We start from the raw sequence: 13,845 nt of genomic DNA, 5'->3' as shown, positions 1-13,845 counted from the left end.
TCTGATTCTGAATGTGTTGTAAACTGACGTTTTCTCAACTCGCAAAGCCGTGAACGTCCGTAGCTCGAGCTTCGTCTTTGATTCAGTCGCGAGGATGTTGGAACGTTTTTGTGTGGAATTTGAACGAACTCAAACAGCTCCAACCGTTCGGGAATACTTTCAACGGTTCTGAGGGAGATTGATCAAGGTATTGTGGAAAACAGACTAGCTAGAATTACATACATGTACATAAAATAAACATAATCTGAATATTAGCTATATACATTTTAGTTTAGACTTAAGTTATAGTTGACTTGCTAAAATAGTTGATAACAGCTTTAGCTAGCTATCTTTGATAACGAACGAGGAGCTAGCTAACGTTAGCTACCAGTACTAAGCTAGCTGTTAGCTAGCAGCTTGCCAATTTAATTAAAAATATATACTATTTAGCTAGCTGCTTTAATTAGATATTAATATGCACTTGATAAGTTGTCACTCTGATTTTTGTTATTTTTTGTTTCTCAAACAGGCGAAAATATGGAGCTCGAAGAGGAACGCCTCACCATCCCCATCAATCCCAACAATTTCCCAGCGAAATTGTGGCGTCTGGTGAATAACCCCAAAAATCGATCGATACGTTGGGATCCCTGTGGTGAGGGTTTGATAATCGACCAGCAGCTGTTTGAAGCAGAGCTACTGTCACCTCAGAAGCAAACGTTTGACAAAACCGACATATTCAAAACGACCAACTTTACAAGCTTCAACCGCCAGCTGAATCTTTATGGGTTCAGGAAGGTGGTCCATGGCCCCGGGGGCTCGGAGAAGAATGATGGCTCATCTCCGACAGACGGGATAAAACACCACTTTCACAACCCAAACTTCAAACTAGATCATCCCGAACTGCTGGTGAATCTTAAGAGGCTGACAAGCAAAAACAAGGCGAAGATGGAAGCTGGCCTAGAAGTGAACTGCCGGCCCCCAGCAAATCGTTTCCACCGACTCATGGCCAATTGTGATGGTGGTGAGCAGAAAGTTAAAGTAGATAAAAGAGGTACACTCAAATTGTCAATCGTACCTGTACTTTGTATTTTAAAACGAAAGGAGAAGCAACTGTAAATTAATAGCCAATTACTAAAATAACATTCTTATTCTAACTTGAGTGCCATAACTTCTCAGCCATGATAGTCATGATATTGCTATCATTCAATGTTTCCACAGGTTCCATGTTTGTTGGTCAGGTAAAACGACCATCTCCTTACCAACAGTACCACCAAAGCAGAAGCCAGCCCATGAAGGACTATGATCGGACCCCTATCCCACCCCGCGGCTGGATCATGGGTCATGGGGATGCCCCCTCCCCCACCACCTTCTACACAGACAAGGGAATCCCCATATCTGTCATCCACCGGTTCCCTTCAGACACTTCCTGCACTGTGCAGTCCAGTCCGACCACTGTGCACATGCAGCAGGGTTCACAAAGCCTGGCAAACAGCTTGATCCCTCACCATGCTCAGTACCGACCTGGATTCTATTCCCCTGGTAACTATAATAAACCATGCCATGGAAGCACCCATTAGTTAAACACAGAAACACTGTGATTTCCTCATAAACTGTCATAGAAGTTTAATTAACATACTTCTTGATTGTGTTTGCTTTTTTCAGCATCAGTGTGCCAGTGCTGCCCCCCTGGCTCAATGGACTTGGACTGCGGTAGTGCCCACCAGACAACTCCCTCATTCTCCCATTACAGCTATTACCAGGTAGGTGGGAATCGAACTACTACGCATACAGCAGCATGTCTGAGAATCTTTCCAGTGGGATATAGAATTCATATGGGTGAAAATATGGGGAGCATATGAGTCAACATTTCATGCTTGAAATGTCAAGCTATAAAATGTATATTTTTAATCCCATTTCTAGCCAAACTGTCCTGTGGGCTTTCTGTATCCTGGCAACCAAAACCAGGACTGGGAGAGCAGTGAAACCCAGGAGACCAAGAAGAGTGATGTCAACCTGGACACAGTCTTCCAGCTAGTGGACGAGCTGCACCACAGTTCCCCCAAAATACGCATGGTCAAAGTGGAGACCCCAGAGCGCCAGCAGCCAGTCCTGTACACCTCTACATCATCAGGGCCCCAGTCCACCACCACCATCCACAGCTCCCCTCACACAGTCACTGTCTCTTCCCAGTTTGACTCCTCTGTTAACTCCAGCTCTCTGCCTGGCCCCATAGTGATGGATGCCAGCCCAGTGACTCCACGCGGGCCCGTCATTATAGCAGTCCCGGGGAACGTTCGTCCTCAGGGAATAGCCATCACTGTCGGTGGTCCCGTGGCTGAGCAGCCTGTGAAGAGGGAGTACGAACCTGTGCCTGTGGATGCCTATCAGAAGGTAAGCTAGCTTAGCTTTGTAAAAACCTGTGACAGGGAGGCTATATCTATCAGAATCAGAATCACTTTTATTCGCCAAGTATATTTACACATACACTACCGGTCAAAAGTTTTAGAACACCTACTCATTCAAGGGTTTTTCTTTATTTTTACTATTTTCTACCTTGTAGAATAATAGTGAAGACATCAAAACTATGAAATAACACATATGGAATCATGTGGTAACAAAAAAAGTGTTAAACAAATCAAAATATATTTTATATTTGAGATTCTTCAAATGGCCACCCTTTGCCTTGATGACAGCTTTGCACACTCTTGGCATTCTCTCAACCAGCTTCACCTGGAATGCTTTTCCAACGGTCTTGAAGGAGTTCCCACATATGCTGAGCATTTGTTGGCCGCTTTTCCTTCACTCTGTGGTCCAACTCATCCCAAACCATCTCAATGGGGTTGAGGTCGGGGGATTATGGAGGCCAGGTCATCTGATGCAGCACTCCATCACTCTCCTTCTTGGTCAAATAGCCCTTAAACAGCCTGGAGGTGTGTTGGGTCATTGTCCTGTTGAAAAACAAATGATAGTCCCAAACCAGATGGGATGGCGTATCGCTGCAGAATGCTGTGGTAGCCATGCTGGTTAAGGGGGCCTTGAATTCTAAATAAATCACAGACAGTGTCACCAGCAAAGCACCCCCACACCATAACACCTCCTCCTCCATGCTTTACGGTGGGAAATACACATGCAGAGATCATCCGTTTACCCACACCACGTCTCACAAAGACACAGCGGTTGGAACCCAAAATCTCAAATTTGGACTCATCAGACCAAAGGACACATTTCCACCGGTCTAATGTCCATTGCTTGTGTTTCTAGGCCCAAGCAGGACTCTTCTTCTTATTGGTGCCCTTTAGTAGTGGTTTCTTTGCAGCAATTTGACCACGAAGGCCTGATTCACACAGACTCATTTGAACAGTTGATGTTGAGATGTATCTGTTACATGATTCCATATGTGTTATTTCATAGTTTTGATGTCTTCACTATTATTCTACAATGTAGTAAATAGTAAAAAAATAAAGAAAAACCCTTGAATGAGTAGGTGTTCTAAAACCTTTGACCGGTAGTGTAACTGGAGTTTAAATAGGTGCTGCCAGCAATAGACAAATGTACAGACAGAATACAGACAGAGAAATGTACACAAAGTCAACATACAGAATTATACAATATAAATACAGTAAACGTACAACTGCAGAGTATAGGCTGATTTACAATGAGGAAATACAATTTACAAAACCAGCATACCTAAACTCATGATCATCAACGTTGTAGAATTTGGGGCTTTAAAGATTTTAGAATTGTGAGTGTAAAGAGAAAGCAAAGATACTCAGTCCGTATTACTTAGTAATCAACTTAATAAACAGGTATGGTATGGATGGTCATCAGTGGTCCTGATGAACTCTGTTGTATAATAGGAGATGAATCATGCTGTGATATCCCCAGTGCCCTGAGGAAGCATCAGAGTACATCACCAAGGTGAAGGAGATCCAGGTGGTGGACGCAGAGGTCTGCGGTGTTCTACGTGATGGAACTGTTTGCAGCCTCGGCCATTAGAACGATCACCAGACAGCAAACGAAATCTCCTGGTAAGACACTTACACTTCTGCACAATCCTTGCTGCTGCTTTCTTGGCCAGGTCTCCCTTGTAAAAGAGATTCTATATCTCAATGGGAATTTCCTGGGTAAATAAAAAAAACTAGGCAGAGGCTGCGGATCCGTAGGTAACCGCCCTGTCCCGATCCCCCGGAGATGAAGATATGTATCAAGTTCTGCGCATGTGTTTCTTTACCCCTACTCTATGCACACGTTTTTGTGGCACCCTCCATTCACATTTCTCACTGTCAATCATACTACGCTATTATATTCAGTTCTGTTTTATGTTGTAGAATACTATTGTTGTGATTTTGCAGACATTGATTCAGCTTTGATCTAACTTTATTAAACTAGCTGCACCATTCGCCAGAGTAGCCTGTGCGTAAGGTAGAGAATCCTGAACATGCGCAGAAGCTGCCGGGACCTTTAGCTGTTGGGAAGAGGGGTCCAGAGAAGTCGGATCCTCAGCCACTCCGTTTTATTAATACACAGTGAAGAATAATGTCAACAGTGAGGAGTAGATTAGGGGGATCATGACAGAATTAATGTAAAAATGTTCATTTCATCTTTTAGATCTGAACTCGTTGGTTGAAGTGGCATGCACGCAAGAATGTTTACCATAGTCAGACCAGGATGTCCCAAGTTTTCGGTTTTGCTACTCAGGCTCAAGTCTGAATTTTCTGCAGCTTCTTGTTGAAATACGTTTACCAATGTTACTTGTATGTCACTGATAGAAAAATCTATTTTCCTGATAGTACACATATTGGACATTGTACATAGTTCAGCCCTGTTCTAATTTATTCTTATTTATATGATAACTTCTACAGAATTGAAATTGACATATCACAGAACAGTTTTATTCTGAATGCTTAATCCTGGAATTAATTAATGCATACCAAGACTTATTTGTCATTTTTAACTTAAAGAACAAGTACCTTTTAATGTTTATTCCTCATTTGGTTTAGTTTCAGAACAGTTTTATTCTGAATGCTTAATCTTGGAATTAATGAATGCATACCAAGACTTATTTGTCATTTTTAGCTTAAATAACAAGTACCTTTTAATGTGTATTCCTCATTTGGTTTAGTTTGACACCAAAAAGGGACCTTTTTACATATTTTGAAAAGCAAAAAAAAAAAATCTGTTTGAACCTTTAGTCATTTTTTCATAATTTCTGACTTCTGGACATGATAGAATTGGTTTATAATGATAAAATATTATTATGATTAAAATGTGATATAATTCAGAGGTTCTTTGCATTTCATTTCTTGCATCTTGTTGTTGTTTGTATGGGGGGCCTCAAAGGTGGGCTACAGTCTACTGGTAGAGAAGGGTCCATTCCAGGATCTTTGATCAATTGTTAAACGAGATGAAAAAGTGACGCTAGGCTGTTACCAGTGTTGTCAGCTGGAGGGCGCCCGGTGCCGTCTTTCGTCTGTGTTGGCACTGTGCAGCTCGGTGACAGGCAGTCAGCAGGTAGACAGACAGACGATGAGGTCCCAGGGGAGGGACACTCAGGGAGGCACTCTTCGGTACTTAGCAAATGTACACTCGTGTCTTTTTCCAACTTTTCAAATGTGTTATGAAGACCAATATTAGTGTTTTAACGAGTCTACATTTAACAAACCTTTCTTTTCAGTATCTCTATTTGAATACTGAAGTTTATAATACATAAAAAAAATCGGCAGCCGCGGGAAGGATCTTGTTTCAGAATTGTTAACATTTTAAGACGTGGAACTCTGGGATAATACTTTTTTGGAGGCTGCCAAGGAGCGAACAGGTTTTAGATGCGTAGCAACTTTAGTGGGCGAAAGACATAATTGTGGATGCGTCGGCTGCAGAAATGGCACGGGATTTATACTCCTAATTAATTAACTAGTTATAACATGTTAAGTAACTAATGCAACGATTCCATTGGATTAGTGAAACTTTTCAAGAGTCCGGAAAGCTCCGTTGTCAACTTTATAGTGGCATTTTTGTCGAGAGATTGTCGCTACAGAGCCTATGAAAGTAACTATTGCATTTTCGTCGTTTACTTTATTGTCGCCTTTCATTTTGGAATCCCGTCTTATCAACCAACATCAACCTGACTTTGTTCCTCTCGGTTTCTGAAGCCTCTGGGGATACTGTGGTGGGGATATCGTCACAATATCCTATCCAGCGTAAAGAGTAGTAGGGGATTTGCTTTTTAGGTATTTGACAACTTGTTGCATCTGGAGTCCCTCGGCGAGATTTTACCATTTTTGTCTTGCTCTGTGAGACATGTGACATGGAATACCGGTAACTTGGACACGCTTTTTTTTTGTTTAAACCAGGCGTAACTGTAGCATGTCTATAGTGTGTTGGTCACGAATTAAAGTAGCAACATTGTTGCAAAATGTTTATTGAAATCTTGCTAGTGGTTGAAGGTTACAAGATCCGGCGTGTGACCGGACTGAACCGCTCTGTCTATGACAACTTCAACCTGCACGTTGAAAACGAGGATCGGGCCACTGTTTATCTCATGTAAGGAGCTCGTGTTGTATGTGAAGGGTGAACTAAATGTAGGCCTATTCAACTTTAAGCGACGCAATTCCAATTATTGATTTGATGTTGTCGAACTTGTGCATGCAATGTTTGGCCTCTCCTGTTAGTGATACCGGTTAACACACATTATCTAAATTCTTATTAGGCTATCTATGTATGTTATATTTATTTGATGGTAGCAATTTCATAATTTAGAAGCACGCGTTCTGATTTTTCCTTATGGGTGAATATGAGGACTACTTTACTTGGCGTGTTTAATAACTGTTTTTTACCTGGAACAAACTTTCAAAGCGGGATAAAAATTCCTTAAAAAACCACAAGACAACATGGCAATCCATGAGCCTTAACACTTTGGATAAAACCCTGTATTTCGAGTCGTTTTCACGGGTTTCTACCATTTCTAACCCATAAAGCAGAGGACCGGCGCTGGGCCATATATTTATTGTCCTGAATCAACTTTGGTGGTTGCCAGCTTTGAAGTCCACGATGTACAGCCGGAGCCCGCCGTTACAGCCGATCCAATGATCGTTCTCCAGCGGCGACTGGCCGGGCTCTGGCCGTGGCTGCTCATGGCGGCCCTGCAGGTGGTGTTCGGCCAGACGGGCCTGGAGCTGGCGGCGGCCGTAGAGACGGAGCGCTCGACCATCAGGGCTGTCATCAAGGTGACACTGCTGAGACACGAGCCCACGGGGAAGCCCATCACTCTGGAAGGGCTGTTCGTCGGAGGGAGCGCCAGTTCTGCAGAGGGGAAGCTCATGCAGGTATGTGTCACGGTCATGAAGGTTTGCAGGTCCACCAGATAATGTGCAGTGCAATTCACGTTAAGTGCATACTGGCTACATTTTCTATGTTGGCTTTCAATAACTATTTGGTAGTACATTTTCCAAAGTGTGGTTATTGGCTTAAAATATCCCATTAATCTTTAATCAATTAGGTCACATGGATTCACTCCGTTGAGTATGTTGTGTTATAGGTCTGGTAGTCCATTGAACTGTGTGGTATAGATGCTGTAAAGTCGTCAATGAAACTCAACAGAAACAATGGAAATGCCATGGGAAAGATGCGGGAAAGATCCCGAATCTCCTCATTACCCCGCAGCAAAATTAGCCTACGTTTAGGCAATTGTTTATATCTGTATTTAACACTATTTTGAAGTAAAAATCTGAGTATAATGCTTGTATGGATGTCAACCCCAATATACAGTATGTTCATGTCATCATCACCAATCAACTGCATTACCACCACTATGCTACCAGTTTATAGGAATGGGAGTTAGCATTTAGCAGCCACTTCTTCTAAACCTGAAAAGGGACAACATCTAGATGTTATGCAGCGAAAACAGCCAAATACACTATATGGCCAAAAAGATCTGGATACTGGCTCGTCGAACATCTCATTCCAAAATCATGGGCATTAATATGGAGTTGGTCCCCCCTTTGCTGCTATAACAGCCTCCAATCTTCTGGGAAGGCTTTCCACTAGATGTTGGAACATTGCTGCGGGGACTTGCTTCCATTCAGCCACAAGAGCATTAGTGAGGTTGGGCACTGATGTTGGGAGATTAGGCCTAGCTCTCAGTCGGTGTTCCAATTCATCGAAAAGGTGTTAGATGGGGTTGAGGTCAGGGCTCTGTGCAGGCCAGTCAAGTTCTTCCACACCGATCTCGACAAACCATTTCAGTATGGACCTCGCTTTGTGCACGGGGGGCATTGTCATGCTGCAACAGGAAAGGGCCTTCCCCAAACTGTTGCCACAAAGTTGGAAGCACAGAATCACAGTGGTGGAAAAAGTACCCAATTGTCATACTTGAGTAAAAGTAAAGATACCTTAATAGAAAATGACTCAAGTAAAAGTGAAAGTCACCCAGTAAAATACAACTTAAGTAAAAGTCTAAAAGTATTTGGTTTAAAATATACTTAAGTATCAAAAGTAAACGTAATTGATAAAATATACTTAAGTATCAAAAGTAGAAGTATAAGTCATTTCAAGTTTCTTATATTAAGCAAACCAGACGGCATCATTGTATTTATTATTTTGGGATAGCCAGGGGCACACACCAACACTCAGACATAATTTACAAACGAAGCATTTGTGTTTAGTGAGTCCGCCACATCAGAAGCAGTAGGGATGACCAGGGATGTTCTCTTGATAAGTGTGTGAATTGGACAATTTTCCTGTCCTGCTAAGCATTCAAAATGTAACAAGTACTTTTGGGTGTCAGGGAAAATGTATGGAGTAAAAAGTAGATAATTTTCTTTAGGAATGTAGTGAAGTAAAAGTTGTCAAAAATATAAACAGTAAAGTAAAGTACAGATGCCCAAAAAAACTACTTAAGTAGTACTTTAAAGTATTTTTACTTAAGTACTTTACACCACTGCAGAATCGTCTAGAATGTCATTGTATGCTGTAGCGTTAAGATTTCCCTTCACTGGAACTAAAGCGGCTAGCCCAAACCATAAAAAACAGCCCCAGACCATTATTACTCCTCCACCAAACTTTACAGTTGGCACTTGGCATTCGGGCAGGTAGCGTTCTCCTGGTATCCGCCAAACCCAGACTCGTCCGTTGGACTTCCAGATGGTGAAGCGTGATTCATCACTCCATAGAACGCGTTTCCACTGCTCCAGAGTCCAATGGCGGCAATCTTTACACCCCTCCATCCAACACTTGGCATTGTGCATGGTGATCTTAGGCTTGTGTGCGGCTGCTCGGCCATGGAAACCCATTTCATGAAGCTCCCGACAAACAGTTCTTGTGCTGATTTTGCTTCCAGAGGCAGTTTGGAACTCAGTAATGAGTGTTGCAACCGAGGACAGAAGATTTTCAGCGGTCCTGTTCTGTGAGCTTGTTTGGCTTACCACTCCGCGGCTGAGCCGTTGTTGCTCCTAGACGTTTCCACTTCACAATAACAGCATTTACAGTTGAGGCAGCTCTAGCAGGGCAGAAATTTGACGAACTGCCTTGTTGGAAAGGTGGCATCCTATGATGGTGCCACGTTGAAAGTCACTGAGCTCTTCAGTACGGGCCATTCTACTGCCAATGTTTGTCTATGGAGATTGCATGGCTGTGTGCTCGATTTTATACACCTGTCAGCAACGGGTGTGGCTGAAATAGCTGAATCCACTCATTTGAGAGGGGTGTCCACATACTTTTGTATATAACCACATTGTGGGCCTGTTACAATACATCAATCATGATGGATTTGACTTATATCCACTTTGTTAGATCAGATTTGTTGATTGTGGACCCCAAATCCGGCATCCTTCTATCACCCACAGTCTGCGTTCCATTGACCTCTGTACTGCATCTTTTTCCCATCAAGAGCACCGCAGGCATCATGCGTCGTTTGAGCTGATGGTTATGGCTTGTTTTGACAAGATTAGGTTTTAACCATGTTTGCCACCCTGGCTCATTTCACTTTGGCACGTTCACCTTGGCAAACTGATGTTAACACTGTGCCATAAAATAACCGCCATGGACAAAACAGTGTTCAATCTCAGGCCAACGTTTTTGTCATCTTGTTGATCTCAGTCACTTTAATGTAATAGGTTATTGAGCAGCTAGGTCTATAGCGCTGTCACATATAGGCCAAGCTGCCTCGGTTATCACTCTGTGTCATGCTGTTTGTGTGATGACGGAATATCAACATTCTTCCGGGAACAATAGTGTTGACACATATTTATAGAGCTCAGTTTGTTTTAATCTGATCTTCCTAACCGTTTTGTCGTCTTCCTGCCTGCCGATAGAATACTGGTTAGGGGTGAGTGTGCCAACTTCTCCACCTAAACATTTTATCAAGCTGATAGATTTGTAGTCACCTCAATTATTAGAGCCAGCCATGCTCTGAAGTTGCCAGAAAACTCCCCATTTGTAATGTTTCGTACTGAACAGAGTGATTAAACACCAAACAATGAATTCCATGCATGTTCAATAGTTGAGATCAAAAGCTGCATAATTTTTTATAAATAGTTTACTCATTCCCTTACTGGGCAGAATGTACATGCCAAAACCATAGGCATACATGTGGGCTTTACTGTACATTTTCTGCGATTCTGCAAGCCAGGCCAGTCCCCCCTCTCTCTCTGTGTTGCATAGTTTTCTCACTCTGTGGTGTATACATTTACATTTTAGTCATTTAGCAGACGCTCTTATCCAGAGCGACTTACAGTTAGTGAATACATCTTTTTTTTATACTGGCCCCCCGTGGGAATCAAACCCACAACCCTGGCGTTGCAAACGCCATGCTCTATCAACTGAGCTACATCCCTGCCGGCCATTCCCTCCCCTACCCTGGGCCAATTGTGCGCCGCCCATGAGTCTCCCGGTCGCGGCTGGCTGCGACAGAGCCTGGATTCGAACCAGGATCTCTAGTGGCACAGTTAACACTGCGATGCAGTGCCTTAGACCACTGTGCCACTCAGGAGACATAGTTTGGATTCATACATGGATTCAGGTTGTTGGGGAACTAAAGCAAGGCTAAGTCAATTTATTTCCAATCGGAGAAGAAAGGTAGGACAGATATAAGCTACTGTAGGGTCTTGTCTGTCCTCACACGCCAGGTGTAGGAGGCATTTTGTATAGGAGCCGTTGTTGCTCCTATACGTTTGTAATAATAGTGTAGCTCGCTAACGTTAACTAGGCTAGGGGTTAGGTTTAGGGTTAGGGTTAGGGGAAGGGTTAGCTAACAAGTAGTTGCAAAGTAGCTAGAAAGTTGTAAGTAGTTGAAAAGTTGCTAATTTGCTAAAATGCTAAAGTTGTCCATGACGAGTTTCAAACTCGCAACTTTTGTGTTGCTAGATATTGCTAGACGTTCGCGTTGTACGTCTACCCATCCACCCCGACCAACCACCCTCCTTTCTATCTGTCTATCTACCATCTATCTTATGTAACCATACCAAATGTAACATATCATCCATACTAAATGGAGTGTTTTCGGATTTACGTACAGAATAATACAAAATGTATTGCGGTTTCAACAGGCCTCTATTGCCTCTGAGCGCAGCTTTATGTTCCTGTCTTCCTTCCAGGGAAACGGGATGGGGATGAAAGGTGGTGTCCGTCGCTCTCTCTCTTCCTCACTAAACAACAATGCACATTCCAGATTCCACAAAGTTTGTGACTTGTGTTTCAGTTTTGTGTTCGATTGCTAAAGACACTACCTATAGAGATATTAATTATAATATGCTTCAAAGGATTGTATTCAATTAATACACATATTCTCTAACTGGTTTATCAAAGGTGTGTGTTTACATTGAAGTTCTTCAGGGCTGAGTAGAGTTGAACAGCTCCGAGACTGAGAGTGAAACGCTGCCTATCTTAAGCCCTGTTACTATAGACCTTGGTTATGTAATGATTAGCCCAGCATGTCCGTTTCTCCACTGGATTAGATTTACCAAACTGCTCTCTGTAATCATTTTTTTCTCTCTTTCAAAATGGACCATTTTGACGGAAGCCTCTAGGCTGTTCTAGGCGTGAAGATAGCCTAATATTGGCTTTCAGTTCGGAGAATGTCAAAATAATATCAATAAGAACCATGAAATGTAGGCCTTGCCGACATTTAATTAACTGACGTATTTGCCAATTTATCAATTCACTGGCACAACATAATTCGCTTAATCTTTTAAAAGAGGAATATGCACTGGGAAAGTTGATATGTGACAAAGCAGATCATTCATCATCTGTAGGCTACGTTCATAGCACTTTGTTTTAAGCATCAATTTGTTCCCATGTTTTAACCCAAACTGGGTGCAGCACCCGGTAAACTCTGTAATATCCCTCAACACGCAGGGATTCACACTGGATAAGTATTATCAGAGGACTTTGGAGTTTGCCGAAAAACAGTAGGTTATTCTGGCTGGAATTATTACTCTCCAGCCATGTAACAATTACTGGTATGGCAGATTCAGACGGGACTAAAATACAGTATCCAACAGCACTAGATAGATCTCTCTCTCTCTCTCTCTCTCTCTCTCTCTCTCTCTCTCTCTCTCTCTCTCTCTCTCTATCCTTCTTTTTAGTGGTGGTGTATGACAGCCAGTTTTCATAACCCACAGTAATTATACCTGGCCACGTTTGATCTTCTTAAGCATGTTGTTTCTCTGGGCCACAGGCTCTCTCTCTCTCTCTCTCTCTCTCTCTCTCTCTCTCTCTCTCTCTCTCTCTCTCTCTCTCTCTCTCTCTCTCTCTCTCTCTCTCTCTCTCTCTCTCTCTCTCTCTCTCGCTACTGCTCTGAGCTCGCCTGCCTCTCTCTCTCTCTTTCTCGGTTTGATCACATAAGAAAAACAGGATCGAACATGAGGAAAACATTTAAAGTTCTATTTGAAGAAGACTGCATTACCAAGCATCGCACCCTTTTGGTTTTTTTTAATGGAAAGATCTTAAGTTTATATTTTTTTCCCACGAATATTGAGTTTTGATCTTTTGACGTTTTTATTTTCCCTACTTTGTCATTATATAGAAGAAAGTTATAAGAATGTTATGATTTACTGTTCGACAATACAAATACTTTGATCAATGTGAGCAGTGGGTGTGATGTGGGTGCATTCATATTGCCTAATGTAACAGTATCTGTAACAGAGTGTGGTAATAAATACCACCAAAACAAACACGGCCACATAAAGGACTCTAACATGCTGTGAGATCTTTGTTTCCCTTTCCCGTTACCTCAGTTTGTTCAGGTCAGGGGACTGTTGCCACATTCCCCCCTCAGATCTGATATCCAACAGTCTAATCTCTCTGGTAGGATGCCCATGTCCACTGGCTGGCTGGCCTGGCTCAGCTTGGCTTGGCTTGGCTTGGCTCAGGACTGTATGTTTGAACGACTCCTAGCGGTGAGGAATTTTGACTCCCTCTCTCGGTTTCTCCCACTACAAAGCCTGTCCAGTGGCCAGGAAGGGCCAGCCGGTGGAGAAGAAGAAGAAGAAGAAGTGAAAGGGCTTTTGGAATAGCTTTGAACTTGTGGGGAAAGCCAGCTGTCCTCTGGGCCCAGTGGAGAGGAGGAGGAGGAGGAGGAGGAGGAGGAGGTTACGCCTGCCGCACCTCCTTTTGAAGTTAATCCTCTGTTGGGCTCCCTGCCCAATTAAAAGAAGCTAAACTGTTTTAAAAGGGCTCTTTTTTCCGCTAAGTCCCTTTAGAATTCTTCTTTATTCTCTCTGTCTGTCAAGGGCTTTGTCCCAGTGAAAGGTCGGATTGACCTTTGTGAAGGCCCACAAAGACATCAGGTATAATTGGGGCAGGCAGGGCACTAGACAGTGCATGCTGGTTAACTCTGCACCACTGCAAGGCAAGCAGGCTTTTCTTCCCTCC

At 42.8% G+C, this 13,845-nt stretch overlaps 1 protein-coding gene across 1 annotated transcript; it reads left to right on the top strand.

The window, feature by feature from the left end:
- Window positions 1-516: 516 nt before the first annotated feature.
- hsf5 (heat shock transcription factor family member 5) lies at window positions 517-3,975 on the top strand (the record flags this gene model as incomplete). Its single annotated transcript, XM_084178263.1, has 5 exons — window positions 517-1,030; window positions 1,198-1,518; window positions 1,642-1,739; window positions 1,900-2,370; window positions 3,865-3,975. 5 exons carry the CDS (start codon window positions 517-519, stop codon window positions 3,973-3,975), a joined length of 1,515 nt encoding a protein of 504 aa, XP_084034389.1.
- Between the last annotated feature and the right edge of the window lie 9,870 nt (window positions 3,976-13,845).

Source organism: Coregonus lavaretus (assembly GCF_964263955.1).
Source record: "Coregonus lavaretus genome assembly, chromosome: 15".
In the NCBI taxonomy this organism is placed as follows: Eukaryota; Metazoa; Chordata; class Actinopteri; order Salmoniformes; family Salmonidae; genus Coregonus; species Coregonus lavaretus.
The sequence above is the reverse complement of the archived record's forward strand: the minus strand, read 5'-3'. Positions and strand labels throughout refer to the sequence as shown.